Below are 27,939 nucleotides of genomic sequence, written 5' to 3'. Positions count from 1 at the left end.
GAGGGCCGGCCCCGCTCCCCCCACGTGTCCGCCGGAGTTTCTCCAGCAGCAACATGGCCGCTGCCTAATAGAAGACCCGGCCGCCACCGTCTCTGCAGCCGCGGGTCCCTGGGCCGTTGCCGCCGCTCGCGCGCGGCCCTGGCGGAGAGGTGAGTGCCGACTCGGCTGCATAGGGATTCCGGCCGTAGCCGTCGCACTCGCACGGGGTCTGGGCCGCTCTGCCGAGTAGGCCGGAGAGGCCCGCGCCGCTGCGTGCCGAGGGGCCGCGGCCTCCCGGGACCCGGGCGGGGCGCACGGGCAACCGCCCAGCTCCCCCCACCCCCTCGGGCCCGGGTCGCTCCGCACGGCTGGACGTCGGGGAGGCGACGACCGTGGGGCTCGCGCTGACTCAGGCCTCGGCCGCGCTGCCCCGCCCGGGCCTGGCTCCGGAGCCGCACCTGCGAGGGCACTGGTGCCCGGTGGCGTGGCGGCTCTCGGAGGTATGGGAAGGCTGCCCGAGCACCGGCGACATGGAGAAAGCTATGGGACGCCGGGGACGCCTGCATGGGCGGGGGTCTGTGCCCTCGCTGAACCGGGTCAACTTTTCCTGGTCCTGCCGGGCCCGGGTCGCCTCATTCATTGATCTGTGCTTAAGCAGAGTCGGCGACTGCTGCGCGGACCCGGGGACCCTTCAGTCACCGCGATGCTTGTACCAGCTCGTCCTGTAATTGCGCCTTTAGAATTGCTGGGTTTCGGAGCGAAAAGAAAGATAAGATCTTATCTTTATCTGTGAAATGGGGATAATATGATTCCTGTCACAAGGTTTAAAGAGAGTCAGAGAGGTGACACTCCTGCTTCTTTCATTTGTGGTTGTCTTCGTTCCATCTTATATTGGAAGAAAACGTGTTGCCACGTAGCAACAGCCTTTCCTATAGGTTCCACTTTTCCCTTTGAAGCTGGTGCTTTTTTTTTTTTTATTGCAGGATTAGGGATGAAAATAGGAAAGGACCCAAGGTTATGCAATCCATGCCTTTAATCAGCTGGTACATTGCAGAGGTGGGACTTGAACCTGTAAGGTTTCGCTCGGGAGTCCAACCTCTTACCCACTATACCATACTGCCTTTTATCGAAGATGTGTGCAGCATAGTGGCTAAGAATAAAGTCAAGGCTCTTTGACATCAGCTAGACAGATTTCTTAATTATACAGTTCCCTGGGGCTGGGCCCTTGGGCAAATCCTTTCTAAGTTGGGCACTATAAATTTTGATTTGCACAGCTAATGAGAAGATTAAATATTTTTTGGTACTATATTGGTGCCAGACAGCATTAGGGTTTAGGAGAAGAACTATGAATTTTTTATTTTAAAAGCAATGACCCCATAACAACGATGAAGTATAATTATTATGTCCGCTCAATGGTTGAGGAATCTGAAACCTAGAGAAGCCTTCGTGGAGTTTAAAGTCTAGTGCAGAGGACAGCCAACACCTGAGCAGCAGATGGAGAAGTTGCACGTTAGGGCCGTTCAGGAAATAAGGAATTGTGCTGATGTTGGAAGGGGTTCGAAGCAGCTGTTCAAGTTGGGTTTTCAGGAAACCTGTCTAGTCCTGGAGGGAGTGGCAGTGGTTATATCTAAGGAAAGTGAGCATCCTGGATATGACCTGGGATTCTTGTGCAGAGGTCCTCAGGGTGCTTGGCCTGTTGGAGGCTCAGCAGTAAATCACTAGGCGCTGAGGAGCTGGTTATGTGGAGACAGGGGCAAGATCATGTAAGACTTAGAGGCCCGTGGAAGGGAGTTTGGGTTTTGTTTTACGAGGCATTGAAAGGTTGGGAGAAGACAACAATGTGAGTAGTTATCACAGAGACTGACAGTCTCTGGAGGATTGGAGATAGGAAAGAGTGGCCTTAGGGAAGCTTTTTTGTTTGGTTTGTGTCTGTTAATTTTTTTCAGATGAGGCCTTGCTATATGATAGCCCAGGATAAGAAAGATAAGCCTCAAACTTAACTTTCTCCCTCAGCCTCCTTAGTGCTGGTATTACAGGCATGGGCTACCACAGCTGGCTCAGGAGGCTTGTTGGATTGTTGACTATGAAGATCGCAGGTCAGGATTCATTAGTGAGTGATGTAAAATGGCTTGGGGGGTCTTGCCTCCAGCATTTTTTATTTGCCTAGGCAAAAATGGACTACATCACTGTGGCGTGTAACAATCATGTTACACGATTTCAGCTGTGACACTTATATCTTCTGCATCATTGATGGGAAAAGATTATTGTTGGTCATAGGCTGAACCTTTGAAAGCTTTGAATTGGATCCTGTTGGCTGGAAGGCTAACAAGAGGTGATGACCTTTGCAGGTAACCCAGTCAGGTGTGGTGTCCAGAGGGAGAAGCCTCTGTCATCCAGCCGAAAGGGCACCTGATCCTGCCTGATGGGCCAGGGCTGTGCAGAATCTTAGCCATGAAAGAATAACGAGGACTTAAGACTACCTTAGGCCACAGCCTCTGTTTGCATGTGCTGTGTTTCCTTATTTCCCCTGAAGTCCTGTTTCAGTTGGCCACCAAGTACAGCTGCCTGTAGGGCAGGTCTTGTTTAACACATACCCGTGACACTTGGCAGCTAGTGCAGATGCACAGTGGCAGCTACATGGAACTTTGCTTAGATGGTTCAGACCTTCTGCCCACCCCCATCCCCCATGTCCCGATCTGTTGTGATGGCCCATTTCCTACCAGCTATCTCTTTCCCCATCCCAGCTCCTCCTTTGCTCAGAATCCTGCTGGAGCTCCCTGCTCCACAGGATCTTTGCAGTCCACATTTTCAGGTGCCAAGAGGCTAAACCATACCTGCTGAGTTCTAGGGAGCAGGGGTACAGCAAGGCACAAAGTAGACTGTCTGTGTATAGCTTATAGCTTGATGGCAGGAAAGACAGATACAGCATAAACTGTCCCATGGTGATAACGTGCTATGGAGGCCAGAGAAAGGAAAGGAGTTGGGGGGGGGGGGGCGCGTTTGCAGCTTTGAAAAGTAGGGACAGACTCCACTTTAGAAATGAGGTGACATTTGAACAAAACCCTGAAAGGCCACAGGGAGGAGCCTAGAGTTTGGCTCTCAGATGGATTGGGAAGGGACAGGATGATCAGAGGTGGTGGGGAATGGGGCCTAAGGTAAAGGGTTGAGGTATGTTGAGGTTCACTGGAAGGGTGAAGACTCTCAGAAGAAGATGGGGGACACTGGGAGGCATCACTCAGAGTGACACCATCTGAGAGTTGAACAGTGATTGTTGGGCAGGAAGGACCCAGGAAATCAGCCAGGAGGCTGAACTGGCTAGATTGAGGTGTGGCCCAGAAGGTCAGGTTCTGGTCTTCTTTGAAGGCAGACCCAACAGGATTAGCTAGTGTGAAGGGAGAGGAAGGGAGATGCCAAGGATGGGGCAAGTGTTGGTGCCCGGGCACTCCAAGTGTGGGCCGTGTCTGCAACAAGTGAATTTCATGGGCATTAGATGGCCCTGAACCCTGGACTGAAGGAACTGCTTGTGGACCTTTAAATCTTTGTGATTGTTTAAGTTTTTTTTTTTTTTTTTTTTTTTTGAAACAGAGTCTTACTGTATGGCTCTAGCTGGCCTGGAACTCACCAGGCTGGCCTTGAACTCACAGAGCTCCTCCTGCCTCTGCATCCCAAATGCCCAGCTCAGTCTTTGGTTTTTTGAGACAGGGTATCTCAAAAAGCCCAGACTTGCCACCAACTCTTCATGTAGCTGAGGTTGACCTTGAAGTAAAGATTCTCCTGCCTCCACCTCCCAAGTGCTGGGATCACAGTCATTCACTGGCACACCTAGTATCTTTTTAAGTTTTAAATCATTCAGATGTGAGATGGATAAAGTTGAGGTGCTCTTACCCAGGAGGGAGGGCAGGAACAGCTGGAGTCTGTGGGTGCTCAGCTCTTCTCTTAGCCAGGAGCACCTGTGCCCTGGGTGCAGACGAGCTGGGAGCCTGGGGTGTCCCTTTCCGTCTCCTTGGCCCAGACTCCCTCTTCTCTGGGTTGTCAGGCTTCTGTTCCTTCCATCTTTTAAGCACACGCACGTGCCCCTCAACTGGAGGGTCCTACCCTCCACTGAATTTCCCCATTCAGAACTGTCACCCAGATCCCAAGGCCTGGGTTTGAACTCCAGTGTTGTCTTGATGTGGTGTGACTTTGGGTAAGCCCCTGTAACCTGTCTCTGAATTCCGTCTCTTTTTTGTAAGATGGGGACAGTCACACCATTCAGAGCCTTATTGCCTCGTAAACCTGAGGGAAAAATGTTCAAAGAGGGTCATTTTGACACCAAAGCACAGAAAATCTTCTCACTGGGCTTAGGATGAGAGTCTTGACAGTCAGCTGTCTGAAGAGACCCCTGGAAAGTCTAAGGATCATGTGTCAGCTGGCCTTCGTGTCATAGGACCCTCCGGACTCCGGTGTTTCAACTATGGCTGTGGACTGCCAGCTTCCTCAGGCCTGGCTGGGAGTTCTTTTTGAGTGGGCAAGAAGCCTGTAAAACTGCCCGATTTTCCCCAGAGATGTAGTTGCCATGTATTGGCTTGGGTCTACCTGCTTGTACCCTTTGCTGGCTTTTGCCTCCCTCCTCCCTGCTGCCTCCACCAGAGCACAGAAAGGAGGTTATGTCTTGGTCTTGGGCTCCCCTTCCCTGAACCTGTGGAGGAATAGGTGCCTCAGAAAGGTTGATTGAACGGCTTGCTGATTGCCCAGGTCTCTTGCTGTCTTTGCAGATCGAGTTGAGGACTGTGTGGGAGGCTCTCCCTAGTATGGCCAATGAAGAAGATGACCCAGTCATACAGGAGGTAACTGCTGCTCTCAACTTTATTGGACCACAGGCCATGGGTCTGTTTTTCTGCAGGACCAAGACCCTTCTACATGTCTATAGGCCAGTCTAGGGACCCTAGACCTTGCTGCCTCTTTGTCACCTAGATTCCTATGTGGCTGACTTTTCCTTCAGGGCCATGACCCGCCCCTAATTTTGAGACCTCACTCAATGTGCCTAGATTTCAGCTTGTTAGCTGTCTGTCTGTCTGTCCCACTCTGCAAAGCCAGCTGCAGGACTTGACACTGAACAGATGCGAGTGATTGAAAACAGCTTGGTGGCTCCCACATGTGGGCTTACCAAATTGTCATTCAGCAGTTCTTCACTCCATTCACTGTGTACCAGGGGCATGACATAATAGCAACCGGGCTGTGTCCTTGTCTCCAGGCAGCCTCTGGCCTATGGAGGAGACAGGCAAGGAGTCTCAGAATCTAAACTGTGGGGCTTCAGGTTTCCAGACTCCTGCAGAAAGACAGAGTTGTTCGTTATTATGCTTACCCCTCAGAATCCTCCTAGCCCAAGCCCTAGATTTTTGGGAAGCAAATGCGAAAACATGACTGTTTTTGCCCCTGGCCTCCTTAGGTGTATCTGGAACCCACCAAGTCTGAAGGGCACAGGCCAGGAGCCCATCCCTAGACAGGCAGGCTGGTTCCTCTTTTGTGGGATACTAAGTTTTTAGATTTGAGTTATTTAAATGCACTTAAGCTATAGTTATACCAAAGAAACCAAGTTACCATAGAGGGAATTGGAGATAGCACAGAGGGAGCCCCCTCTGCAGCCAGGCACCCTGGGCAGCTTCTGCTCAAGTGGTTGCTCCACTGAGTCCCTAAGGAGGATGGGTTTGTTGCCATATGAAGGACATTCCAGGTAGAGGAAAGCGTGTGTGCAAAGGCCCATGGGCAGGAGTGAACACAGTTTGTGTGCAGGACCTGGCAGTCAGGAGTGTGGGGTATTCAGCATCAGGCAGGTCACACAGGGCCTTGCAGACCTTCTTAAAACAGGGTGACTCACAGGTGCCAGAGTGGCAAGGTAGGGAAAGCAGAGAGAAGAAACACAAGTAGGTAGAGGGACACCCCGCCCCTCATTTCCAAAAAGCACTTTCCCTGCCTTTGGGGGCATCCCAATCTTGGTGCCCAGGCATGTGTACTCTTTCCAGGTTAGAGTGACCTTAGGTAGGGGCTGAGCAGGCTCTTGTCTTAGGTCCTGGTAGCTGTTAAGAGGGAGTTCTAGATGTGCCTGGCTTTGAGGCCTGGCCTGCTTACCTCTGTTTTTAGTATGAGCTGAGCTTTTTTCTCTTCCCTAAGCTGCCTCTGTGAGCCATTGGTCCTTTCTGTGCCTGGGCCTGGTTTAAGTGTCCTGGCTAAGTCTTCTCCCTTTGTTCCCAGATCGACGTATACTTGGCCAAAAGTCTGGCAGAGAAGCTGTATCTGTTTCAGGTAATGATGGGACTTGCAGGTAAAGGGGAAAGCCAATGTTGAGGGAGTGGTGGAGTTGGGCAGAGGCATGGCAGAGCTTACCTACTAAGATGGGCAAGCAGGACAACACACAGGATGCAGAGTGAGCAGCTGGGGTGCTGGACCAGACCAGCCAGTTCTAGCACCGTCAAGACTCAGCTTCCAGCCCCTGTGCCTCAGTATCCTGCTAGCCTCACTGCCTGCCTTGTTGAGATTCTGTGAGGGTTGAGTGATCCACATTGAGCTGTTCAGGACACCGCCTAGGGAAGAGTTAGTGCTGACAGGGGCCACCGCTGCTGGGCGGAGCCCAAGGACACTTCCAGAGCATCTTCATGGCCATGTGCAGGCCTTGGGCCTGTCCCCTGTGTGCCCCAGTTGTTAGCCTTTCGCTGTCCTTCCCTGCTGTGGCTGGCATGATGGAGCACCTACTGTGTTCCAGCACTGCTTTCCTAAGTTAACTCGATCCCATAATAATGCTGTGATGGTAGCTACTGTGCTTTTACATTAGCTTTACTGGAGTACGGATCATACACCATACTTCGCACATTTAAGTGAACCATGCTCAAGACTTGAACCTGTTTGGGGGCTGTGCAGCCAGCACCACAACCTATTGTAGTACATTTTGTCCCTCTGAAAGATCTCCTGGGTTTAGTCAGTCCTCAGCACAGACTCCACTCTCACTTTGAGCCCTAGGCAACCCTTACCTTTGTTTCTATGGATTTGCCTGTTTGGGAGTTCTCATGTAGAAGAAATAGCATGTGGGTTTAGTACCAGCCTTTTTATGTAGAGCCCGTTCATGTTTTAGCCTGGATCAGTGTTTCGTTTTTATGGCTAAAGAATATCTCTGTGGGGCTGGAGAGGTGGCTCTGTCAGTGAAGTACTTGCTGTGCAAATATGAGGACTGAGTTTGGTCCCCAGAACCCGCCTCAAAAGCTGGGTGTGATGGGGTGTGGTTGTATGTGGTTGTGTGTGGTTGTAATCCCAGTACTGGGGAGGCAGAGACTGGTGGGTAACCTGGGGCTCACTGGCCGGCCAGCCTGACCTACTAAGTGAGTGTCTTAGTTTGAGTTTTTATTGCTGTGAAGAGACACCATGACCACAGCAACTCTTATAAAGGAAAACATTCAGTTGGGGTGGCTCACTTACAGTTCAGAGGTTCAGTCTATCATCATGGTGGGGAGCATGGCCGTGTGCAGGCAGATGTGGTGCTGGAGCGGAGAGTGCTACATCATACAGGCAACAGGGAGTCAACTGAATGTCACACTGAGGGAAGCTTGAGCAAAAGAGACCTCAAAGCCTGCCCCTACAGTGACACACTTCCTCCAACAAGGCCACACCTCCTAATAGTGCCACTCCCTTTGGGGGCCATCTTCCTTCAAACCACCACAGTGAGAGACCCTGTTTAAAAAAAAAACCCAAAGTGAATGGCTCGTGAGGACTGATACCTGAGGTTTGTCCTCCGGCCTCCACATGCACATGCAGCCAAACACACAGCTGTCCATTGCAGATGCAGTACGTTTTGTCCGTCCATTCATCAGTTGATGGGCACTTGGGTTGTCTACACTTGGCTGCTGTACTGAATAATGCTCTAGATGTCTGTGTGGGTGTTTTCGTGTGAACCTGTGTTTTCACCTCCTGTGTACATCTAGGAGTAGAATGGCTGGATCATACTGCATTTAACTTTTCAAAAGTTGGACCCGTTGGACTGTCTTATACCATTTTACATTCTCAGTAGAAGATGGTTATTAGAAGCACTTGGATTCTGTGTTGTACAGAAGAGTTGGGGGCTCCTGAGCGCTCCAGGGCCTGGGGCAAGTGGCAGGGGCGGCAGCAGTGTCCCACGCCAGTGCAGAGAAGAGGCTGTCCATTCCCCAGGGCTACTGCATCCTTGACTGACTGCGAGTCTCTGACAGTGGATCCATGTGTGTCCACTGTGTGCTGGGCTCTGCTGCTGCTGCTGCTCTGGCTGCTGCTTTGGGAGGGAGAACGCGGGGGTCAGTGGCAGAGTCGGCACTGTGGCCCAGACCTGTAGCTCACTACTAACGCCCTCAGCCTGGAGGAGACGAGGTTAGAGCTCTGGTCTCAGCACAGGCACATCAGTGGCTTTGTGAGCTGTCGCAGGAGGGCACATCTCACCTAGTGCTGCTCTTCCAAGGGCTCTACCTAGAGCACTTGTGCTCCAGACTGTTCCTCCCACCAAAGCTTAGCCCTGCTTCAGCTGGAAGCAGGAATAGCATTGGTGTTACTACGGAGCAGTTTTTAGGAAGTGACTACTTACTTCCTAGGCAGACTGTAGCTGACCTGAAGCGGTCCCGAAAGTTGAGCTTCAGCCCAGGCTGCTGCATCTCTCAAGGTCACTGCTGCTGTATACTAGGCATTGGTGGCTTGAGCTAGGATTCGGGGGACAATGGGATTCAGCAGTTTTCATGGGAGAGGAGAGAGGGAAAGTATTTCTGTGGGGGACTCTGCAAAAGGCACTGTATGTTCAGAGCCAGGACTAGGATTTTAGAAGAGGCCTAGAGTACAAGCAAGCCATTTACATAAAAGTAACACACATGGGAGGGACCCACTTCCCTGACCCCTCTCCAGAGGATGTATGTGGAAAGTACCGACACATTGTTGAGGAGAGAGAATGGAGTCACAAATTTCTGTATCCGATGTCCAGATGAGCCTCTAGCATTCTTAGGCCAGTTTTCCCTCTTGGCCTTCAGAGTGCCAGTGTGTCCTTGGGCCCCCACTGCTCTAAATTCCCACAGCTCTGCTTTAGAGCTTCAGGGTCTAAGGGACTCAGCCATGCCCCTTGAAAGACAAAGACATCCTAAAGTTGTCTAGCAGCCGGAGGCTCAAGAGACCCAGTGTGAATCAGACTGCAGGTGAAAGCTGTAGGTACCTCTTGGAAGAGCAGATAGGGGCCTGGGTGCGCTGGTCTCTGGTGAAGTGGGAGTACTTTGAATGGGAATGGCTACTGATGAGTCACTGGAACCCTTAGCGCCTGCTCCGTTTGTGTTGGGCAGGGTGGACTGATGGGTGCCTTTCTGTCTCTAGTACCCCGTGCGTCCAGCTTCGATGACCTACGATGACATTCCACATCTCTCAGCCAAGATCAAGCCCAAGCAGCAGAAGGTGGGGCTACCCTCCGAGAAAGAAGTGGGGTGCAGAGGGTAAATGGGGGTTGGGGAGGCAAGAAGACAGATACTTCGGGACTGGGAGCCCTGAGAAGGAGCGGTGGAGGGATTAGTGTAACAGCAGTGTTGGGGTCTTGAAAGCTGAGGGAGGAGAGCCTTTCCAGAAAAGAGAGGCAGCCCTGGCAGAATCAGGCTCAGGGTAGGTTGAAAGGTAGGCTGGGGAAGCCTGGGTGCTGAGGTGTGGGCAGGGGTGAGCTTAAAGCAGGCTGGATAGAGGAAGATCCTGTACCTGTACAGGATGGGGTCAGGGGACAAGGAGAAGCTGAGACAACTTTCCCATCTGTCTCAATCTCTAGTCACGGAGAGATGACGTCTTAGTTTCAGAATTTCTCATCCTGCCAGCCAGTGGTGGCACACAGCTTTAATCCCAGCACTCGGGAGGCAGAGGCAGGCGGATCTCTATGAGTTCGAGGCCAGCCTGGTCTACAGAGTGAGATCCAGGACAGGCACTAAAACTACACAGAGAAGCCTTGTCTCAAAAAACAAACAAACAAAAAATCTCATTCTGAATAGGGGACAAACATGACTGTGCCTCTACTCCTAAAACACATTGTGACGTTTCTGTTGGAAATTTCATTGGTGACCCAGGGGCCCAGTGGGAGGGACACTGGTCAGTCTTGCTTCTGGGTAGGGACCTGGCTGGGAGTGTTCCTGGGAGTTGTGCCATTGCACCTTCTGAGTAGGGTGGTACTTTGTACCTCCAGGTAGAGCTTGAGATGGCCATCGACACTCTGAATCCCAACTACTGCCGCAGCAAAGGGGAGCAGATTGCATTGAACGTGGATGGTGCCTGTGCTGATGAGACTAGCACGTATTCCTCGTGAGTTCCTGCCCCTAGGGTTCCACTGCAGGTAGAGGTTAAAGAGGAGTCTCTAGAGGCCTCAGAGGCACCGGGCCCTTTCCGCTCTTTCCCTGGGATCCCCATCATGTCAGGTCTCTACCTTTAACCAAGAGTGTTGTAGACCCTCCCTCCCAAGTTGGCCTGTCCTGCCAGGTGCTTCTGGCTGTGAGGGAAACTGGCCTCTGGAGCTCTTGTCCATTCTTCATCTCCTGGCGTACAGACGAAGCTATGAGTTTTCTCATCCCTTAGCCCTAGCTGGTGTACCTCGGAGGATGTTGGGGTGGAATGGGGTTGGCTAGCTTCTCTGGAGCGTCCTAGCCCTTCACACTAGTTCTCCTTGTGCTCCCAGGAAGCTGATGGACAAGCAGACCTTCTGCTCCTCCCAGACCACCAGCAACACGGCCCGTTATGCAGCTGCACTCTACAGGCAAGGTACCTGGGTCTGGCTATACCCTGGGGAGAGCACAAGGTGGCCTGGGCCTGGGGACCTCACCCAGCCTAGTTCTCCTTAGCCTTATGTGTGGTCTTGGCCTCTGCTGAACACCAAACCATGCAGGATCAAGGCAGTGTGGAAATGTCAAACTATGCAGTCATAGCACTGCAAAGGGAACTTTGCGGAGCACTCCCAACTTGATAGCATTGGACCTGGGAACACATAGACAACATAGCATAGTACTGGGGACAGGTGGCAGAATTTTGTCCTTTTAAGTACAGGGTACTTAGAACCCAGCAATCCTATTCATAGGCAGCATCTGCTGAGGACGAATGAGAATATGTCCACATATGTCCATAGGGCCTTTATTCATGAGAGCTAAAGAATGGAAACAACCCAAAGCCCATTAAGTGATGCTTGCATGAACAAAATGTGGCATATCCATGGGACAACCATATCTGCTTGTGTGAAGGAGTGATCCCTAATGTATGTGTGCTTCTGCAAGGGTGAACCTTATAAAATCATGAAAGAAACCAGGCTCAAAAGACTACAAATGGGGCTGGAGAGATGGCTCAGCAGTTAAGAGCACTGGCTGCTCTTCCAGGGAACCGGGTTCAATTCCTAGCTCACACATGGCAGCTCACAGTGTCTGTAACTCCAGTTCCAGAAGACCTGACACCCTCATGCAGATGATACACCCAGGCAGAACACCAATGCACATAAAATATTTAAAAAGAAAAAAAAAAAAGACTACAAATGGCCAGGCATGGTGCATACTTTTAATCTCGGCACACCTTTAATCCTAGTGCTTGGGAGGCAGATGAAGGTGGATCTCTGAATTCTAGGCTAGCCTGGTCTACATAGTAAGTTCCAGGATAATCAGGGCTATGTAAAGAGACCTTATCTCTATCAGTCAATCAATCAATCAATGAGATCAATAAAGACTGCATACTTACATGTTTTAGTTTTCTTTCCTGTTGCTGTGATAAAACACCCTGACAAAAGCAACTTAGAGGAGAAAAGGTTTATTTGACTCACAATTCCAAGTTACAGACGGTCATTGTGGGAGGTCAAAGCAGCCAGAAGTAATGACTTTACATCCACAGTCAAGATGAGAGCAGTGAGTGAATGCACACATGCTAGTGCTCAGCTTGCTCTCTCCACTCCAGTCCAAGATCCCCGCCCGTTGGAGTAGTCCCACCCACAGTGGGGGTCTTCCCCATAGTCAGACAAAGCCCCACAGATGTGCCCGCTGACTGACTTAGTCTAGACGGCCCTCACTGAGACTTTTTCTAGGTGTTTCTAGACTGTCAGGTTGACAGAACTAGCCATCACACCACATGATCCATTTTATGAACTGGTGGTTCCCGGGGCAGAGGGAGGGAGATGTGGGGAGGGACAGGCTGGTTTGGAGTGATGAAAATGTGCTAAAGTTGCCACAGTTCTGAGACTGTTAACCTAGGTCAAGTTGTGTGCTTCAAATGGGCGAATGTCTAGGGTGTGTCAACCCATTAGCACATCTGTCAGATGCTCACTTCATTCAGCATTTGGAGTTTGCAGAGCAGCAAGTGACATGGATCTGAGTACAGAGGAAATGTTCAAAAGTCGAGTTCCAGGTGGCACACACCTTTAATCTGAGTCCTCAGGAGATAGAGGCAGGCAGATCTTTGTGAGTTCGAGGCCAGTTTGGTCTACAGAGTGAGTTCAGGACAGCTTAAGGCTGTTACACAGAGAAACCCTGTCTTGAAAAACCAAAAAACAAAGTCTTTTCCTTAGCTGGATGGTGGTGACACACGCCTTTAGGGTGGCAGAGGCAGGTAGATCTCTGAGTTTGGGAACAGTGTGGTCTACAGAGCAAGTTCTAGAACAGCCAGGGCTCCACAGAGAAACCCTGTTTCAAAAAACCAGAAAAACAAAAACAAAAAAACAAGTAATGGCCCATAGCTACTATGTCCTGTCCTCAAGGCAGTATCTCTTTGAAGCTACATTTCTTTAAAATTTTTTTTCTTAGATTTATATGTGTGAATGTTTTGTCTGCATGTGTATATGTGCATCGTGTGCATGCCTGGTGCCTGAGGAGGGCAGAAGAGGTCATTGGATCCCCTGGAATTGGGGTTACAGATGGTTGTCTGCTCCCATGTGGGTGCTGGGAATCAGAACTGGGTCCTCTTTGAGAGTACCAGGTGCTCTTAACCACTGAGCCGTCTCTCCAGCCCTGGAAGCTCTGATTGCTACAGCCAGAGACAGATCATAGTTAGAGACCAGACTGTCCTCTGACGGACTCCAGTAGGGCTTCTGGCAACAGCAGTGTGGCAGAGGGGAGGGAGGGCGAGTTGTTCGTTGTGTCTAGAGGAGCAGCAGGGGTGAGGAGAGGAGACCTGACATGAGTGCTGGGGAGTGTAGGAGGTGAGTCTGCAGGAGGTGTCTGAGCAGTTAGGCTCCGGCTCTGGGGAGTGTAGGAGGTGAGTCTCCAGGAGGTGTCTGGGCAGTTAGGCTCCGGCTCTGGGGAGTGTAGGAGGTGAGTCTGCAGGAGGTGTCTGGGCAGAGTTAGGCTCCAGCTCTGGGGTGTGCTTGCTGTGCCTGGCAGGATCATATAAGAGCTGGAAGTAGCTCCTGGCCTGGTATTCCTGAAGAGGCTAGATTGGGGCTGGAGGGGGATTGGTGGTTTGGCAGTGGGTGTAGGCCTTGGGGGACTTGGTGATTCCTTTGAGTAAGCTGGGTATGTCAGTTCATAGGGGCAGGTTCAAGCCCTTCTTCCTTTGCCAGGTGAACTCCACCTGACACCTTTGCATGGCATCCTACAGCTTCGGCCCAGCTTCTCCTACTTGGATAAGGCAGATGCCAAACACCGAGAGAGGGAGGCAGCCAATGAGGGTGAGCCGACTGACTCTGTGGTCTGGGTGGGTCAACTTGGGCATAAGAAAATGGCCAGATTGTGGGGTGATTACTGGCATCCCAGGCTTCTACCTACTAAATGCCCCTAACTCCACATCTGGGACAGCTAAAACATGTCCACACAGGTTGCCAGACATTGCCTGAGGGTTAAACTGCCCTAGTTAAGACCACTGCCCAAAAGCCACAGCCCCCGACCTTGGCCTTCCAGTGGGGAGGGTGGTGTGGGGAATGAGCAGACCTAGCAGAGGCTGTACTGACGGCTTGCTTTGCAGCAGGGGACTCTTCTCAGGACGAGGCAGAAGAGGACGTTAAGCAGATCACGGTGAGCTCCGGCCTGGGCAGGAGGGAGCAGCATAGATGACCAAAGACAGGAAGAGCTGCAGGGTCTGAGCAGAAAGGACTCCCAGCCTTGAGAATAACAGCTACAGAGTATCGTTGAGCCCGGTCTGCTGCCTGGAGGGAGTAACCTACCCGCTGCCCAGCCTGACTCCTGTTCTAAAACGAATGGCCTTGTTCTGTGTAATAGCTGGGATCCTGGGGTGTGGCAGGCATTGCCTAGGAACAGGGAGGTGTAGCCCAGGAGCCCCATGAAGCCACACAGGCTCACGAAGTCCCATGTTAATTACCTTTGTGATTGTGCCTTTTTGATGGGTACAGAAGAGTGGTTAGCGTGCTAACTTTGATTTTGAAAGATTTAGAAGTGTGTTGGCTTTTCACTCATGATTATGAGGTTCCTCCTATTTATGCATTACTTAGTACATGTAGTTTACAGTGAGCTTTGAAAGAAAAATGCTGCACGAAGATGCTGCAGCTGGCCTGGAAATGGCTATAGAGTTTACACGTTTTGGTGGACTGTCCTCTCCTGAAGTGATGTGGCAGAGTGCTTAAGCCTCAGAGGCTTGTCCTGTTCTCAGCAGCTTGTTGGGTGGCCTTTAAAACCTCTTGGAACACCCTCATCTGAAAAGGTATGCTGTGGTAGGTACCCTGTGGCCCAGCTGGAATTCCAGCCTGGCCAGGGTCGGTAGAAGCATGACAAAGACCACTCTGCTTGCATTGGCAGCTCACAGACTGAATTTCAAAAGTGAAGAGAGAGATGGAATGCAAGTGCTACAAAGTGTGTGTGTGTGTGTGTGTGTGTGTGTGTGTGGTCTGGCAAGAGCTGTGGGGGCCACAGATCTGAGGGTATGACCCTTCCCCTCTCCACAGGTGCGGTTCTCACGGCCAGAGTCAGAGCAGGCCCGCCAGCGCCGTGTGCAGTCGTATGAGTTCCTGCAGAAGAAGCATGCAGAGGAACCTTGGGTCCACCTGCACTACTATGGCATGAGGGTGAGCCAGGGCAGGACCTGGGGGAAGAGTCCTGGTGCCTGGAAGCTGCTGGTCTCACCTTTAGCTTCACACCTTTAGTTTCAGTGTGTAGGGACCACTTGGCCATACCATAGACAGCGTGGAGGTCCTGTGAGCAGTTTGCATTTTGTTCACATCCCACTTAGCAGGTGTCATAGAGTGGGAAGCAGAGATCCACTGTTACAGTTTAAGGATTTTAGCCCCCTAAGCTGTGCATGAAATGGGGCTGGTGTTTGGTTGGTTTTGTACACACCATCATGAATGCTGATTGCAGACTAGATACTTCATCTGAGGTCGCGCTGGAGAATCTGCTGTCACATACTCTGAGGTTATTGCCTACCTATCCAGAACGATTTAATATATTCAGTTTTCAGGGCTTTAAAACCTACTACCTGATGCTGCCTGGGTAAAGGAGGCAACTGGACATGAGCTCCCAGGTGCCTGGACTAGAACTCCCTGATCTGTGGGGGAAGGACCAACTGAAACCTTCCAGGAAGAGATTAGTATGGGGCGAGCCTTAGATTCAGGGTCAGACTTAACAGATACACTACAGCTTTTTCCTGTGTGGCCTTGGGGAAATTGCCTTCCCTTTCTGAGTCTCAGTTTTCTTGTCTGTGAAACAAGAATAGTAAGAGCCTTGTAGAGTTAGTTACTGTGAGTGAGCATTGGTTCAAAGCCTGGCACATGGCAGTGTTTGGTGAATGCTAGCTTGCTTCTAGTCCTTACTGGTGTTTCTGCCCTATAGAAGGAGCTAGGGCTGGGGTCCTAAAGCCAGGGGGTAGATAGTTGAGACCACACTGCAGAGGCTTCGTGGGTGCTGTGCTCAGGACACAGAGGGGACCTGTGTCTGGCCTTGGACAGGGCAGTGAGTGGCTGGAGTTGCGGGTGATCTGTCCTGCCTTTTCCCCACAGGATAGCCGCTCTGAGCATGAGCGCCAGTACCTGCTGTACCAGGGATCCAGTGGGGTGGAGAACACAGAGCTTGTCAAGTCACCCAGGTGGGACTGGCTGGTGCTGGCTAGAGGCTCCATTACCTCTTACCTGTGTGGGCAGGGTGAAGGAGGGACATTGCCCTGGAGAGGTCCCAGGAGGGTGGCCTGGGATAGTTGACCCTCGTGTTCTGTAGGGCTGTTGTCTAGGAGCTGGGGACTATTGGGGATGGGGAGGATGGACCTCTGCTTACACCTCCCCAAGTTTCAAACCTGGTTGTGGTCTGTGCTCACATTCAGGGGTGAGTCAGAGTCCACAAAGCCTCTGACACCCCTCCACTCCCACCCCTTACAGCGAATACCTCATGATGCTCATGCCACCCAGCCCGGAGGAGGAGAAGTGAGTAAGGGCTGTCCCCCACAGTATTTCCCACTATCTCTCACTGGTCTCCTCTAACTGTTCACCCCTGTTTCTAACAGAGGCAAGCCAGTGGCTCCCAGCAATGTTTTGTCCATGGCCCAGCTGCGTACATTGCCCCTGGCTGACCAGATTAAGGTCCTGATGAAGAATGGTGAGTGCCATAGTCAGCAGCCCCTGCTCCTCTTGAGTCTCTCCAGCTTGGCAGCTCCATTCTTTTATATTTTTTAGTTTTTGAGACAGGGTTTCTCTGTGAAACAGTCCTGGCTGTCCTGGAACTCACTCTTTAGACCAGGCTGGCCTCGAACTCACAGAGATCCACCTGGCTCTGCCTCCCAAGTGCTGGGACTAAAGGTGTGCGCCACCACCGCCTGGCTCAGCTCCATTCTTGGATGTGCAGATCAGATAGTGCACCACTGTGTCAGGTCACCCAGGTGGGACTGGCCCTTCAGGGGGACTTTTGAGCTGAAAAAAGTCCCCCTGACTTTTTTGAGATTGGCCTGAGCTTTGGTCTGTCTTTAAAAGACTATGTGGTTCCTGGACACTGGTGGGGCTGAGCACAGTCTTACATAGGATGTGAAGTAGTACTTGGTCTTGGTGCCTCACTGGGCTCTACACATTAAGGACTAGCTCTTTTTTCTCTTAGACAAAGGCACAGAGCCTTTGGGGGCTGAGTCCCAAGCTCTGGGCTCCTCTGAGAAGCCATTGTAAAGCCTTTAGGCCTGGAAGGGGATGAGACAGCTCCATGCTGTCCTATGCCCTGCCCTACCATACCACTTCCACCCATCCTGTGGGCCTCCCTGAGGCATCACAGTTGGTCTGGGTTTAAATCCTGGCTCTACCTTTTCCAACGAGCTGAATGTGGGGCAGTTTTCAACTCTTTTTGGGCCTAGTAGTGATAGAATCTTCTCTGCACTCCTTAGTTTCCATGTAGATCCTCAGGCTTGTTCTGTGAGAGACACAGGCCTGGCGTACAGTCCTCCACCAGCTCTGATTACTGTTGGTGCTGTCCTTACTCCTCACATTCCTGGGAGTTAGGGGAACTGGGGCTTGGTGCTCTTCAAACACTTGGTGGGAAGATAGAAGGGCCAGGCCTCTCTGCACTTGACCAGTGACTTGTTCCTTTGTCTGTCCACCTCAGTGAAAGTCATGCCTTTTGCCAATCTCATGAGCCTCCTGGGCCCCTCCGTGGACTCTGTGGCTGTTCTGCGTGGAATCCAGAAGGTGGCGATGTTAGTTCAAGGGAACTGGGTGGTGAAAAGGTAAGCTGCTTGCTTGCAGTCTGAATATAATTGTGTTATTGATGTTGTTCTGCCTAGTTGCATTTTATGTTTTCCAGGACTCTGTTTCTGTTTTTTTTTTTTTTTCATCCTAATTTGGAGGTTAGTCTCTTGACTATTTGTTCCCTACAGTTTGGGCATGTATCTGATAGCACAGCTATACATAATTGTCTTTTACTCTCTTCCAAGACTGTTCAAAATCTTGTATTCTGTTTGTATTTTCGGGCCCACAAGACTTTTTCTAGTGTTCTTAGGCTTACTCACATGTCTGCCTTGCATGATATCTTCATTCCTGTGTACATCTGGGCTCTCATCTGGGATAACTTCAGTCTGCCTAAAGAGTGCTATAGCGTTTAATGCAGATCTGCAAGTAATCGCTTTCCTCAGTTTTTAAGTTGGTGATTATTCTCCCTTCATTCATTGCTATGATTCTCTGTGTATGTGGTATGCATACATATATGTGTTCATGTGTGGGCATAGGCCCAGTGTTGATGTCAGGTGTCTTTCTCGATTGCTCTCCACTTTATTTATTGGGAGGCAGGACCGACCTCTTGCTGAACCTGGAGTTCCCCATCCTTGTTGGTTTAGCTAGCCAGCGAGCGTGCCATGAGGATCTGTGTCTCCCAAGTGCTGAGGTTATAGGTGGCTGCCCTTAGTTGTGTGTGTGTGTGTGTGTGTGGGTAGTTGTAGGTGAGCGCAGGTGCCCTTGGAGGCCAGAGGAGTCGGATCCCCGAGGTGGAGTTACAGGTGGTTGTACAACAGCCACCTGATGTGAATACTGGGCAACAAGCGCAGGCGCTCTGCTCGAACAGTACATGATCCTAACTGCGGAGCCATCCTCTTTCTGGCCCTGCCTGGCTCTGTGTGAGCTCCGAGGATCTCACTGTGGTCCACGTGCTCGTGCAGCAGGTGCTCTGTCCTCTGCGCCATCTCCCCAGCCTGACGTCCATCGTTGTGGTCTCCTCATGTTAGTTGTTACTGAAGAGTTACCTGTCAGCCTAAGTCTTGTTCTTCGCTGGTAGTCTTTGCTTCCCTCTGGTTGCTTTGAAGCATTTCTCTTTGTTTTGGCTTTCCACTGTTGCATTAAGAAGTGTCTAAGTGTGGCTTCCTTTGTACGTGGCCAGGGGGTTCATAGGTCATGACTTTGTGGCTCAGTGTTCTCAGTGGCTTTTTTTCTCCTGAGTCTTCCATCAGACCATCAGTTCTAAGGGAGTAGACATAATCTGTTCTCTTATCCCCCGGTGAGATGCCTGGAACATGCCAAGCCAACTCTGGTAATTCGTACTTTAATTAGAATAAATGATGTTATAGTAAATACATTAACAAAGCCCACCCTTTGAACAGTGTAATGTGAAGTGAATCATGTGAAATGTAAATAGCTTTAAAATTCAAAATATTTTCTTTGCCCTAATCTCATCCTGATGGTAAAGTTTATTCCTCTTACTGCCACATGGTGGTGCTCTTCCATGGAAAATAGACAGACCTTGCTGTTGGGTTACCCAGTTTTCTTTATGGAAGAGTTTTATCATGGCACATTGCTTGTTAAATGTGAGGGTGAATACTATTTGTATTTAGACTGTGAACAAGTAGAAGCCAGGAAAGGCTATTGAATCTCTCTCTCTCTCTCTCTCTCTCTCTCTCTCTCTCTCTCTCTCACACACACACACACACACACACACACACACACACACACACACTCTCTCTCTCAAGACATTGACCAAGAGGCCCAGAGCTGGTTTTGAATGTGAGCTCTGCCTGCACTGCTGTGTCCTTGGGAGGCTTACCTGTTCCAAGATGGCCTGTCTTATCAGTTTGGGCTCCTTTAAAGCTTTCTCTCAGGTGTTGAGAGGTGTATATGGTTATGATCCTTCCAGCCAGATCTCTTTGTGTCTATGTGAGATTAAAAAAAAACTCACTTTGATTCAGACATGTCTTATTTGTGTGTTCTGTGCTGTGTGCTACACCATTCAGTGTCTCTCTCTATCCTCAAAGCACAGGGGTCCACAACATGTGCCTGAGTAGGTTCAGTTCACAGTGGGTCCTTTCTCTGTGTGGCAGCCAAGAACACTTTGCCAGGTCTGTGCCCACGGAGCTTAACCTTGGAGCATGAGTCGGCAGGTATGAGGGGAGGGCCTCCAGCAGGGGAGCCATAAAAGCTGGCCTGGGGCTGTGGCTAGAGGTAGGGTGGGGAGTCAGGTTGTGGGACTGCCTTGTGTGCCGAGGCCCTGGGTACAGTCTCCCTTCTCTCATGCTCCAGGGCAGTCAGGTATCTTGACAGCTAACACATACCCCTTTAGGCAGACAGGGGAGGCCTTGCAGCTTGCTTTGGCACTAGTTTCTCGTAAAACCACAAACATTTAACCTGTGGGATCTGGGTCTTCTCAAGAGTCTGGGCTCCGGGAGGTCCCAAGCTTGTGTGTCTTTGAGCCCCTAACTCCTCCTTGGGGTTGGGCCAGTGTGTGATACGGTGAGTTGGGAAGAGTTGCTCTTTCCCACATGTCTTCCTGGGCCCAGGAGGAGGGCTGCAGACTCCAGCCTGTTGCCTGAGAAAGGATGTGACCTGGACTGGCTTGGACTGTGAGCGCTGGGCTTCTAAAGTTGGCTGTGGTGGTGGTCGGACTACAGACGGGACTGACCAGCTGTCTCTGCTTGATTTTTCAGTGACATCCTGTATCCCAAGGATTCTTCCAGCCCTCACAGTGGTATGCCCGCTGAGGTGCTCTGCAGAGGCCGAGACTTTGTTGTGAGTATCTAGGCTCTGGCCACAGGGCTGGGAGTGGAGGGATGGAATCCAGAGCAGGTGATGAGCTCTGGCAGGGAGGTCATTGTGAGCAAGCCACAATGTGGGGCTCCACAAGGTGATCCGTTCTCCCTGCTGTCATTCCCGAGGGCTCTGGATCCCATGGGTGGTGCTCATGTGGTTGAGTGGTGTATTACAAAGCTCACGTTGGTTGCAGACTTAAGTGAGGATTTTGCCATCAGGTTTTCAGTTGCCATGAGTGATGTGACAGTCTGGCAGCATTGGGTCCATAGCCCTGCCCAGCACCTACTTTGGATGGGCCCAGTAGTTCCCTTCTACCATAGTCTGGCACTTCTTTATTACTACATGTCTGAAGTTTGTGACTTCTGAGCTAGCTCATCCCTCCTTCCTCTCTGCCCTGTTCATACCCAGAGCTTAAGTCCCTCCCAAGGTCTCAAGCTCATGTCTCTGGAGTGTGCACTGCCCCCTAAACCTTGGCATTTACACTTTGAATTGCTGAATGTGGCTGCTTAGGTCTGTCCACGATGGCCCTTGTGCTCATGCACAAACCTGTCATGAAAGGAACCAGCCCTTAGACTGTTTGAAGACAGCTGTGTTTGCTCTTCTGATTAGACATTAGCTTTGGGGGGAAGTTAGTGTTGAGGGAGCTCAGCAGTAGGTTTGATCTGAGACATGGGAATGCTGCTCCCACCTGGCCCTGTTCACTCATGCACAGGTGCCCTTTGCTATTGATGGACACATACCATTGTGTCGGAGCCTGCTGGGTCTGTGTAAGATGTGTTGCTGTAGATGACCACCAGTCATCCTTTCCTCTTGGCTTTCAGTCATTGACTCTCACCTCCCCTGAGTACTCCTGTGAAGTAGTTCAGGACATGACAGCTGAGTAGGCAATGAGAGGGTCGTAGGGAGCCTGAGCCTCTGGGAAGCCATGCCAACTATCAGGAGCTGCCACAGTGGAATGTTGCCGTGCACAGGGCAGCACCCTGTTGCCGAATTCCCATGACACTCTTCTCAGGAGGCCCTGGGGATGCAGTAGTGAACCAGATAAGCAAGGCTCTGTCCCCTGAACACTTGGTTTGGAATGGAATGGGGTGGCCCAGCCATCCTGAAGGAGAGAGCACATCTGTAAGGTGGCTTAGGTTAAGAGGCTGTAGCCCCAGGCACACACTAAGAAGAGTAAGAGTAGATCAGGAGCCCCATTCTGGCCTGGCGCCCAGGCTCAGGCCTCTTACAGGACTGTTGCTGCGTCCTCGAACATGATGCTTTTCTTCCTCAGATGTGGAAGTTCACACAGAGCCGATGGGTGGTGAGGAAGGAGGTGGCAGCAGTGACCAAAGTAAGTGGGGTTCTTGATGACCCTAGCCCAGGGCTTGTTGGGGGGGGGGGGGGGCTGGCCATGCCTCACACTCCTCCCCACCCCAGCTCTGCGCTGAGGATGTGAAGGACTTTCTGGAGCACATGGCTGTAGTGAGGATCAACAAAGGCTGGGAGTTCTTACTGCCTTATGACCTGGAGTTCATCAAGAAGCATCCAGATGTGGTCCAGCGGCAGCACATGCTGTGGTCGGGCATCCAGGCCAAGTAAGGGCTTGTTGGGTAGTGTGAAAGGTGTAGCAGGTGGCCCTGGCCCTTCCTCCTGGGAACAGCACAGTTGGGTTGGATCTGGGCAGTAGGAGACACTGGGGCAGGGCTCTGTGCACTTCTTGACTGCTTTCCACAAAATAGGATATCGTGAAATGACCCCAAGTCCCCCCAGCACAGAGCTGATGGCAGCCGCACCCCTGCTTGTCAGAGCTGCTGTGCTGAGGGGCTAGAAAGGAGAAAGGCATGTAGTCCAGAGGAAAGGACGGTCACTCTCCTCACACTGGCTCTGGGCTCTGGCTAGGGGCATGTGTGCAACCAGAGGGCTTGGAGGAGAAAAGGCCTGGCTAAACCCTGTCCGTGTGCATGGTGTTTCGGTGACTCAGTTTCCTGGGCTTGGGAGCTTGTTCCTATGGCGAGGCAGGCAGTATAACATAGAGGTTAGAGTTTACTGGGTTTGTTCTCTTTTTCAGATTAGAAAAAGTCTATAATCTCGTAAAAGAAACCATGCCAAAGAAGCCGGATGGACAATCAGGTGTGTGGTTTCAGGCTGGGTAAGCTCCCAGCTTGGTCCCTGGCCCAAGAGGGGTCCTTTTCAGGGATCAGGCCCAGAGAAGGGCCGTGTGATTCTCACAGTTGACATTTTCTGTGCTGTCCTCGCTTGTACCTCCATAACCATCCCCCCCCCCCCCCCCACACACACACACACACACTACCAGGTTAGCCCTAATGCCTGTCCAGAGGACAGCCTCAGCAGTCCCCACCCCCACCTGGGAAGGACTGTGTCTTTGAGGGCAGAGTGGATTCTGAGACCTGTTCGCTCAGCAGGTTGTGTGACAGAGCTGCTGGCAGGTACTCAGCAGGGCTCCAATTCTGGTGTGCCCAGCTTGATATCGTCCCTCAGTATTAGGTAGCCAGGCTCCACCTCAGCAAGGAAGAGCAGAAGACAGCCTTGGTGCCTTGCTTCAGAGGCTGTCTTGTGTTCCCTGCTTGGCCTCCGTTTCCATGCTTTGTCTGCCCGGGACCTGTGCCCTCCTGAGCCATCCTGCCTCTCCACACAGGGCCTGCTGGGCTGGTCTCTGGGGAACAGCGGGTCCAGACAGCCAAAACCAAGGCCCAGCAGAACCATGCCTTCCTGGAGCGTGAGCTGCAGCGACGGAAGGAAGAGATGCGGGCAGCTACAGTCCTGCCCAGCGTGCAGATCAAGGAGGAACCCCTGAGCGAGGAGGAAGTAGATGGGGAAGAACTGGAGGCTGAGGAGGAGGAACCCATGGACACTGCACCCAGCAGCTGCCTCAGCACCAAGTTGGCCAATGGGCTGCCTGCCGGGCGGGCAGTGGGTGGGGACAGCCTAAATGGGCACCCAATACCAGGCTGTGCCAGCAACCCCGTGGCCCGGGAACTGAAGGCTTTTGTGGAAGCCACCTTTCAGAGACAGTTTGTGCTCACGCTGAGCGAACTCAAGCGCCTCTTCAACCTGCACCTGGCAGGCCTGCCCCCGGGCCACACACTCTTCAGCGGCATCTCAGACCGCATGCTACAGGATACGGTGCTGGCCGCTGGCTGCAAGCAGATACTGGTGCCTGTAAGTAAAGCCTGGGCCTGCCAGGACAGGCAGACAGTCACTCAGAACCCTTCAGGAGGCCAGCTGGGCAGTCTGCACATGCCTTCTCAGAGCTCAAGAAGCATAGACACCTGTGCGCCTTGTCAACAGCCCCAGCTGGCTGCATGTGGCTGGGGTGCATGCTATGCTTCTCGGATGGCTGTGTGAGCCTTCGGGGCTCCCTGTCCTCATCTGAAGTGGGTGTGTTGTTTTTCTACCATAGGAAAGAAAGGCATCTAAGAACCCTAACCAATATACCAGGGCCTCAGTAAACCTAAGTCCTCTACCTGGTTGATACTTGGTCCCAAGGCTGTGAGTGGTATGGCTGGAATTTGAACCTTAGTATGGAGGCTCTATCTGTTCTGCTTTCACAGAGATGAGCTGAGCACTTCCCTACAGCCTGGGGCTTGGTGACTTCCTGGCTGTGGGCCAGTTGACCGTATACGCTCTGGCCTCTGCACATTTCTGGCACTAGGCATGGTGGTGGTGGAATGATCCACTTCTGCCTCAGTCCTTTCCTGCCCGTGGAGTGGGCTCCAGAGCGGGAGCAGGAGACCATTGCCCTTCTCTGGAAAGGAGTGCCTGGTATGGCCTGAGAGGCTGTCACAGGGCTCTGCTAGGCTCTGCCCAGCCTGGGAAGCAGTGGGGTGGGATGGAGAGGAGGGCTGTGCTGGCTCTTAAAGGGGGTATGTATGCCATGTGCAGCGCCAAGCTCATAAGCACCTGTGGCCTAGGAGGTTTGGTCCAAGGCCCTTGGCTCTGTGTGTAAGGAGCAGGACAAGAGGCCCTGTGGTCTCTGCTGGCAGAGCCTCCTTTCTGAGGTCTGCTTTAGAAGGTGCTGGGATTGGGTCCCTGGCTACCTAGCAAGTGGGCCAGTTTTCCGCAGGCCTACTTTTCTGTGTACAGGTGGTAGTGAGGTTGCCTAGGCCATCTGCATGGACAGAGGGTGAGGGATCTGCTGTGGATATGGTGCTCTTCCCTGCCCACCCTAGAAGCTGCTCTGGCCATGCTCCTTCCTCTTGGAAGTGCTGGCATCTAGAGGACACCTCAAGCCCTGTCCGGAGCGCTTTGACCCAGGGACCATATTCATAGCATGTCCAAGACAAAAAGGCCTTGAATCAGTCTGCGTTCTGATTTTCATACAGCGGAAATGAGGCTTAGGGAAAGCGAGTAGACTTACAGACTCAAGTTTAACTTGTGGTTGGCTACTGTGAGCTGAGCAGCTGTAGACAGCGAGTAAATGGCTCTGAACTTGCTTTTCCTTTTGGCAAATGGGCAGGGCAACAGCTCAGTGCTGCTTGCTTTCCTTCCCTTTGTCAGGTGAGATCACGTCAAGTCCTGTGTCAGGTGTAGGGTGGACTGGAGCCCACGATGCTGGCCTCTTCGCTCACCTCCTTTCTTGTGGTGACCCCCAAAGCTAGTGGCATGAAAGGCTTGGGAGTCTGTCAAGATCTGGCTTGAGCCACACTTGTTATGCTGCCCTTGTGGTAAAGAGCTGACCAGAAGCCCTAAGGAGTGATAGGAAAGGGAGCGTTAGAATGTAAGCCCAGGTGGACACCTCAGGGCAGCATTCCACTAATGCCATCCCGGATACCTGTTGGTACAGGCATCTCAGAGTCCTCTCTATCACCAGAGCCATTGAATGGGAGGACCTAGGCTTGGAGCACACTTTCCTAGGATTGGGCTGCAGACTAGGTGGGGTGAAGTGAGCCGGGCAGTGGGTTTATACAAGGCAGAAAATGACCAAGTCATGCTTGGGCCAGTTTCCCCCACAGACTGCTGCTTCTCCGGACGAGCAGAAGGTTTTTGCCCTCTGGGAGTCTGGAGACATGAGTGACCAGGTGAGTGCCTCTTTTGTTTGTTTTTATCATCTTTCTTTCTCAAGAGAGGGAGTCCTGGAAGGTTGAGGCCTTTAGGAATTGGCCACTGGCATGTCCTTGAAGACCTCAAGTTCTCCAACCACTTTACACCCGCCAAGACAGGCAGGGTGTACCTACCAGTGGTTTGAACCTGAACTTGGGGGTCTGCTGCATCAGAACAGAATCACCTTTTGGCCTCACTATGTGATTTCTGTAGAGCTTCCATGGGGATAGACATGCCAGGCAGGCCTGTAAACCATGTCCAGAGTCGGTTTGCAGTGGCCCCTGACAACAAGAATCAAAAGGCTTTCTTATTAGCTCTCTCGGCCCTGGACTGTGGCTTATTTTCTTCAGCCAGCCTCTGGCAGAGAGGGCACCAGGTCTCCTGTGTTTGTGTTGTGCAGGTCTGGGAGCTGAGGTCTGGGTGCTTTTAAATCACGGACTTGCCTGGACTCCATAGTTGTTCTTTTGTTTGTTTAAGCAGAAGTGCCATTTAGCTGAGACAGTGCATTCTGAATTCTTTATTCCACTAGACAGTGGGGTTCTTAGAGAATCCTGTAGGCTGATACATTTCTTTACCTTTTCCTATCCTTACAGAAATGTGAGATATTAAATATACTGGATGCTATCTTTTCCCATTTTTTGAGACAGGTTTTTCACTCTAGCCCAGACTGGCCTTGAACTCATATTGATCCTCCTTCCTCAGCAGGGATTGTAGGTGTGAGTCACCACACCTGCCAGTATTTTTTCATTTAAAACTATACTTTGGAGAAGATCTCATCTATCCTTCATGCTATTTCTCTTTAAGAATATAATGCATTTTCTAGTTTCCTGGATTCAGTGTTAGGCTTATTTGTCAAGACTTTGAACCAATTTGGACACCTTACCCCCACCCACTTTAAGCTGGCTCCTTCTGCCTGCTTCATTCCTGTATGTCCAGACTGCTCATCCGAGTTCCTTTAGGGCAGTCTGGAGCAGTGACGAAGGTGCCAGGCTTGCTAGACACTGCAGGGTGGGGTTAGGGCCTTCATTTGGGTCTGTTGTCTGGGGATAGTTCTGATACTAACACATTGTTTGTCCTATTAAAGCACCGACAGGTTTTGCTTGAAATATTTTCCAAAAATTACCGAGTACGCCGGAACATGATCCAGTCTCGGCTGACTCAGGAGTGTGGAGAAGAGCTAAGCAAACAGGACGTGGATAAAGTGCTAAAGGTATGTCCCTTATGCACATGACCCCACCCAGAGCATCTAGGTTTGGGCTCTGACCTGTCTTTTTAAGGATGCTCTTGTGTGTGGAAAGAACTCATGTCTGGTACCTTATTCTTGCTCCATGCATAGTAAATCAGGACTGCTCTTTCCCCAGCCCCTACCAATCTGATGGCCACTATCTGGTAATGATATTGGTATATTGGCAAGAGAGTGAACCTTTTCACACAGTAGAGTTTGGAATGGAGTGGTTGTGGGGAGGTGGGTGTCATCTTCATCCAGGGAAAGACAGGTTTAAACTAAAATCCTGCCTCTGGTGAATCTTGTACAACTTTCAGTACAATCCATTTTGTTTTTAATTTAAAAAGGAGTTTAAAAACCAAACAAAAAAAAGGCCGGGCAGTGGTGGCACACGCCTTTAATCCCAGCACTTGGGAGGCAGAGCCAGGCGGATCTCTCTGAGTTCGAGGCCAGCCTGGTCTACACAGAGAGATCCAGGACAGGCACCAAAACTACACAGAGAAACCCTGTCTTGAAAACCAAGTTAAAAAAAAAAAAAAAAAAAAGGAGTACTGTTTGGTTAATGAAAATATTTGGAATGCTTTTCTGAACTGTGGTACATTTGTAGGATTGAGCACAGAAAGCCACCAACACTTTCCCTATTATCTTAGTTATGTAGGTGATATGCCTTATTAAGTCAACTTGAAAAGTATTTGTTTTCTGTCTATAAAACATATCTGTTTTATAATATCTCTTAAAATATCCCTGAGGAATGGTGTCTCAGAACCCTCTAGGGACCAGCAGCCACCACAGCAGCATACTTAGGCTTTTTGATGTACTATTTGTATTTCATCCATTCATTGTAAACCAGATTGTGTGAGTAATACCTATCTTTGCTGCTAAAGTCGGCCCTTAACCTGTTCTCTTGATTTTTAGGACTGTTGTGTAAGCTACGGTGGCATGTGGTACCTTAAGGGGACAGTACAATCTTGACAGTAGCAGCAAACCACTAACTCAACGAATCCAAGCCCAGGGAAGGATGGCAGAGCCAGTAGTCTCGACCTGCCTCAAGACGGCAAGAGGATCTGCCCACCTCGTGGCCTGCAGCACTGCCTGGCCCAGAGGACAGAGGGCTCATACTCGGCCAGTGGCAGGGTCAGCGTAAGTGAGACCGCTCCCAGCAGAGACCAGCCGGCCGCCTTTGCAGTGCAGTTTGAAATTCCTAATGTATTTTGCTTATTTGGTTTCATTCTCATAATAAAGAGAGTGTACACTGACATGGGCAGGATTATGAAAATCATGGTTTAATATTTTCCTTTTTAAA

The 27,939-nt window shown here is 51.1% G+C and overlaps 1 protein-coding gene across 4 annotated transcripts; it reads left to right on the top strand.

Moving 5' to 3' along the window:
* On the top strand, window positions 1-27,892 carry Polr3e (RNA polymerase III subunit E). Of its 4 annotated transcripts, XM_059267615.1 has the most exons (22): window positions 264-479; window positions 638-821; window positions 4,734-4,805; window positions 6,211-6,261; window positions 9,325-9,402; window positions 10,169-10,284; window positions 10,655-10,737; window positions 13,505-13,612; window positions 13,906-13,955; window positions 14,840-14,959; window positions 15,890-15,975; window positions 16,262-16,306; window positions 16,387-16,478; window positions 17,466-17,586; window positions 20,266-20,347; window positions 21,642-21,701; window positions 21,788-21,945; window positions 22,419-22,480; window positions 23,007-23,530; window positions 25,312-25,389; window positions 26,496-26,621; window positions 27,552-27,892. In XM_059267615.1, the coding sequence occupies exons 3-22, from the start codon at window positions 4,770-4,772 to the stop codon at window positions 27,606-27,608; spliced, it is 2,133 nt and encodes a 710-aa protein (XP_059123598.1). In that variant the 5' UTR covers window positions 264-479; window positions 638-821; window positions 4,734-4,769; the 3' UTR covers window positions 27,609-27,892. The 4 variants fall into 4 exon arrangements, with proteins under 4 accessions (XP_059123604.1, XP_059123580.1, XP_059123598.1 ...); XM_059267621.1 differs by lacking the exons at window positions 264-479; window positions 638-821 and adding an exon at window positions 1-149 and having other exon boundaries at window positions 13,909-13,955; XM_059267597.1 differs by lacking the exons at window positions 264-479; window positions 638-821 and adding an exon at window positions 1-149.
* The last annotated feature ends 47 nt before the right edge of the window (window positions 27,893-27,939 follow it).

This window comes from Peromyscus eremicus, chromosome 1, assembly GCF_949786415.1.
Source record: "Peromyscus eremicus chromosome 1, PerEre_H2_v1, whole genome shotgun sequence".
Taxonomy (NCBI): Eukaryota; Metazoa; Chordata; class Mammalia; order Rodentia; family Cricetidae; genus Peromyscus; species Peromyscus eremicus.
The sequence above is the reverse complement of the archived record's forward strand: the minus strand, read 5'-3'. Positions and strand labels throughout refer to the sequence as shown.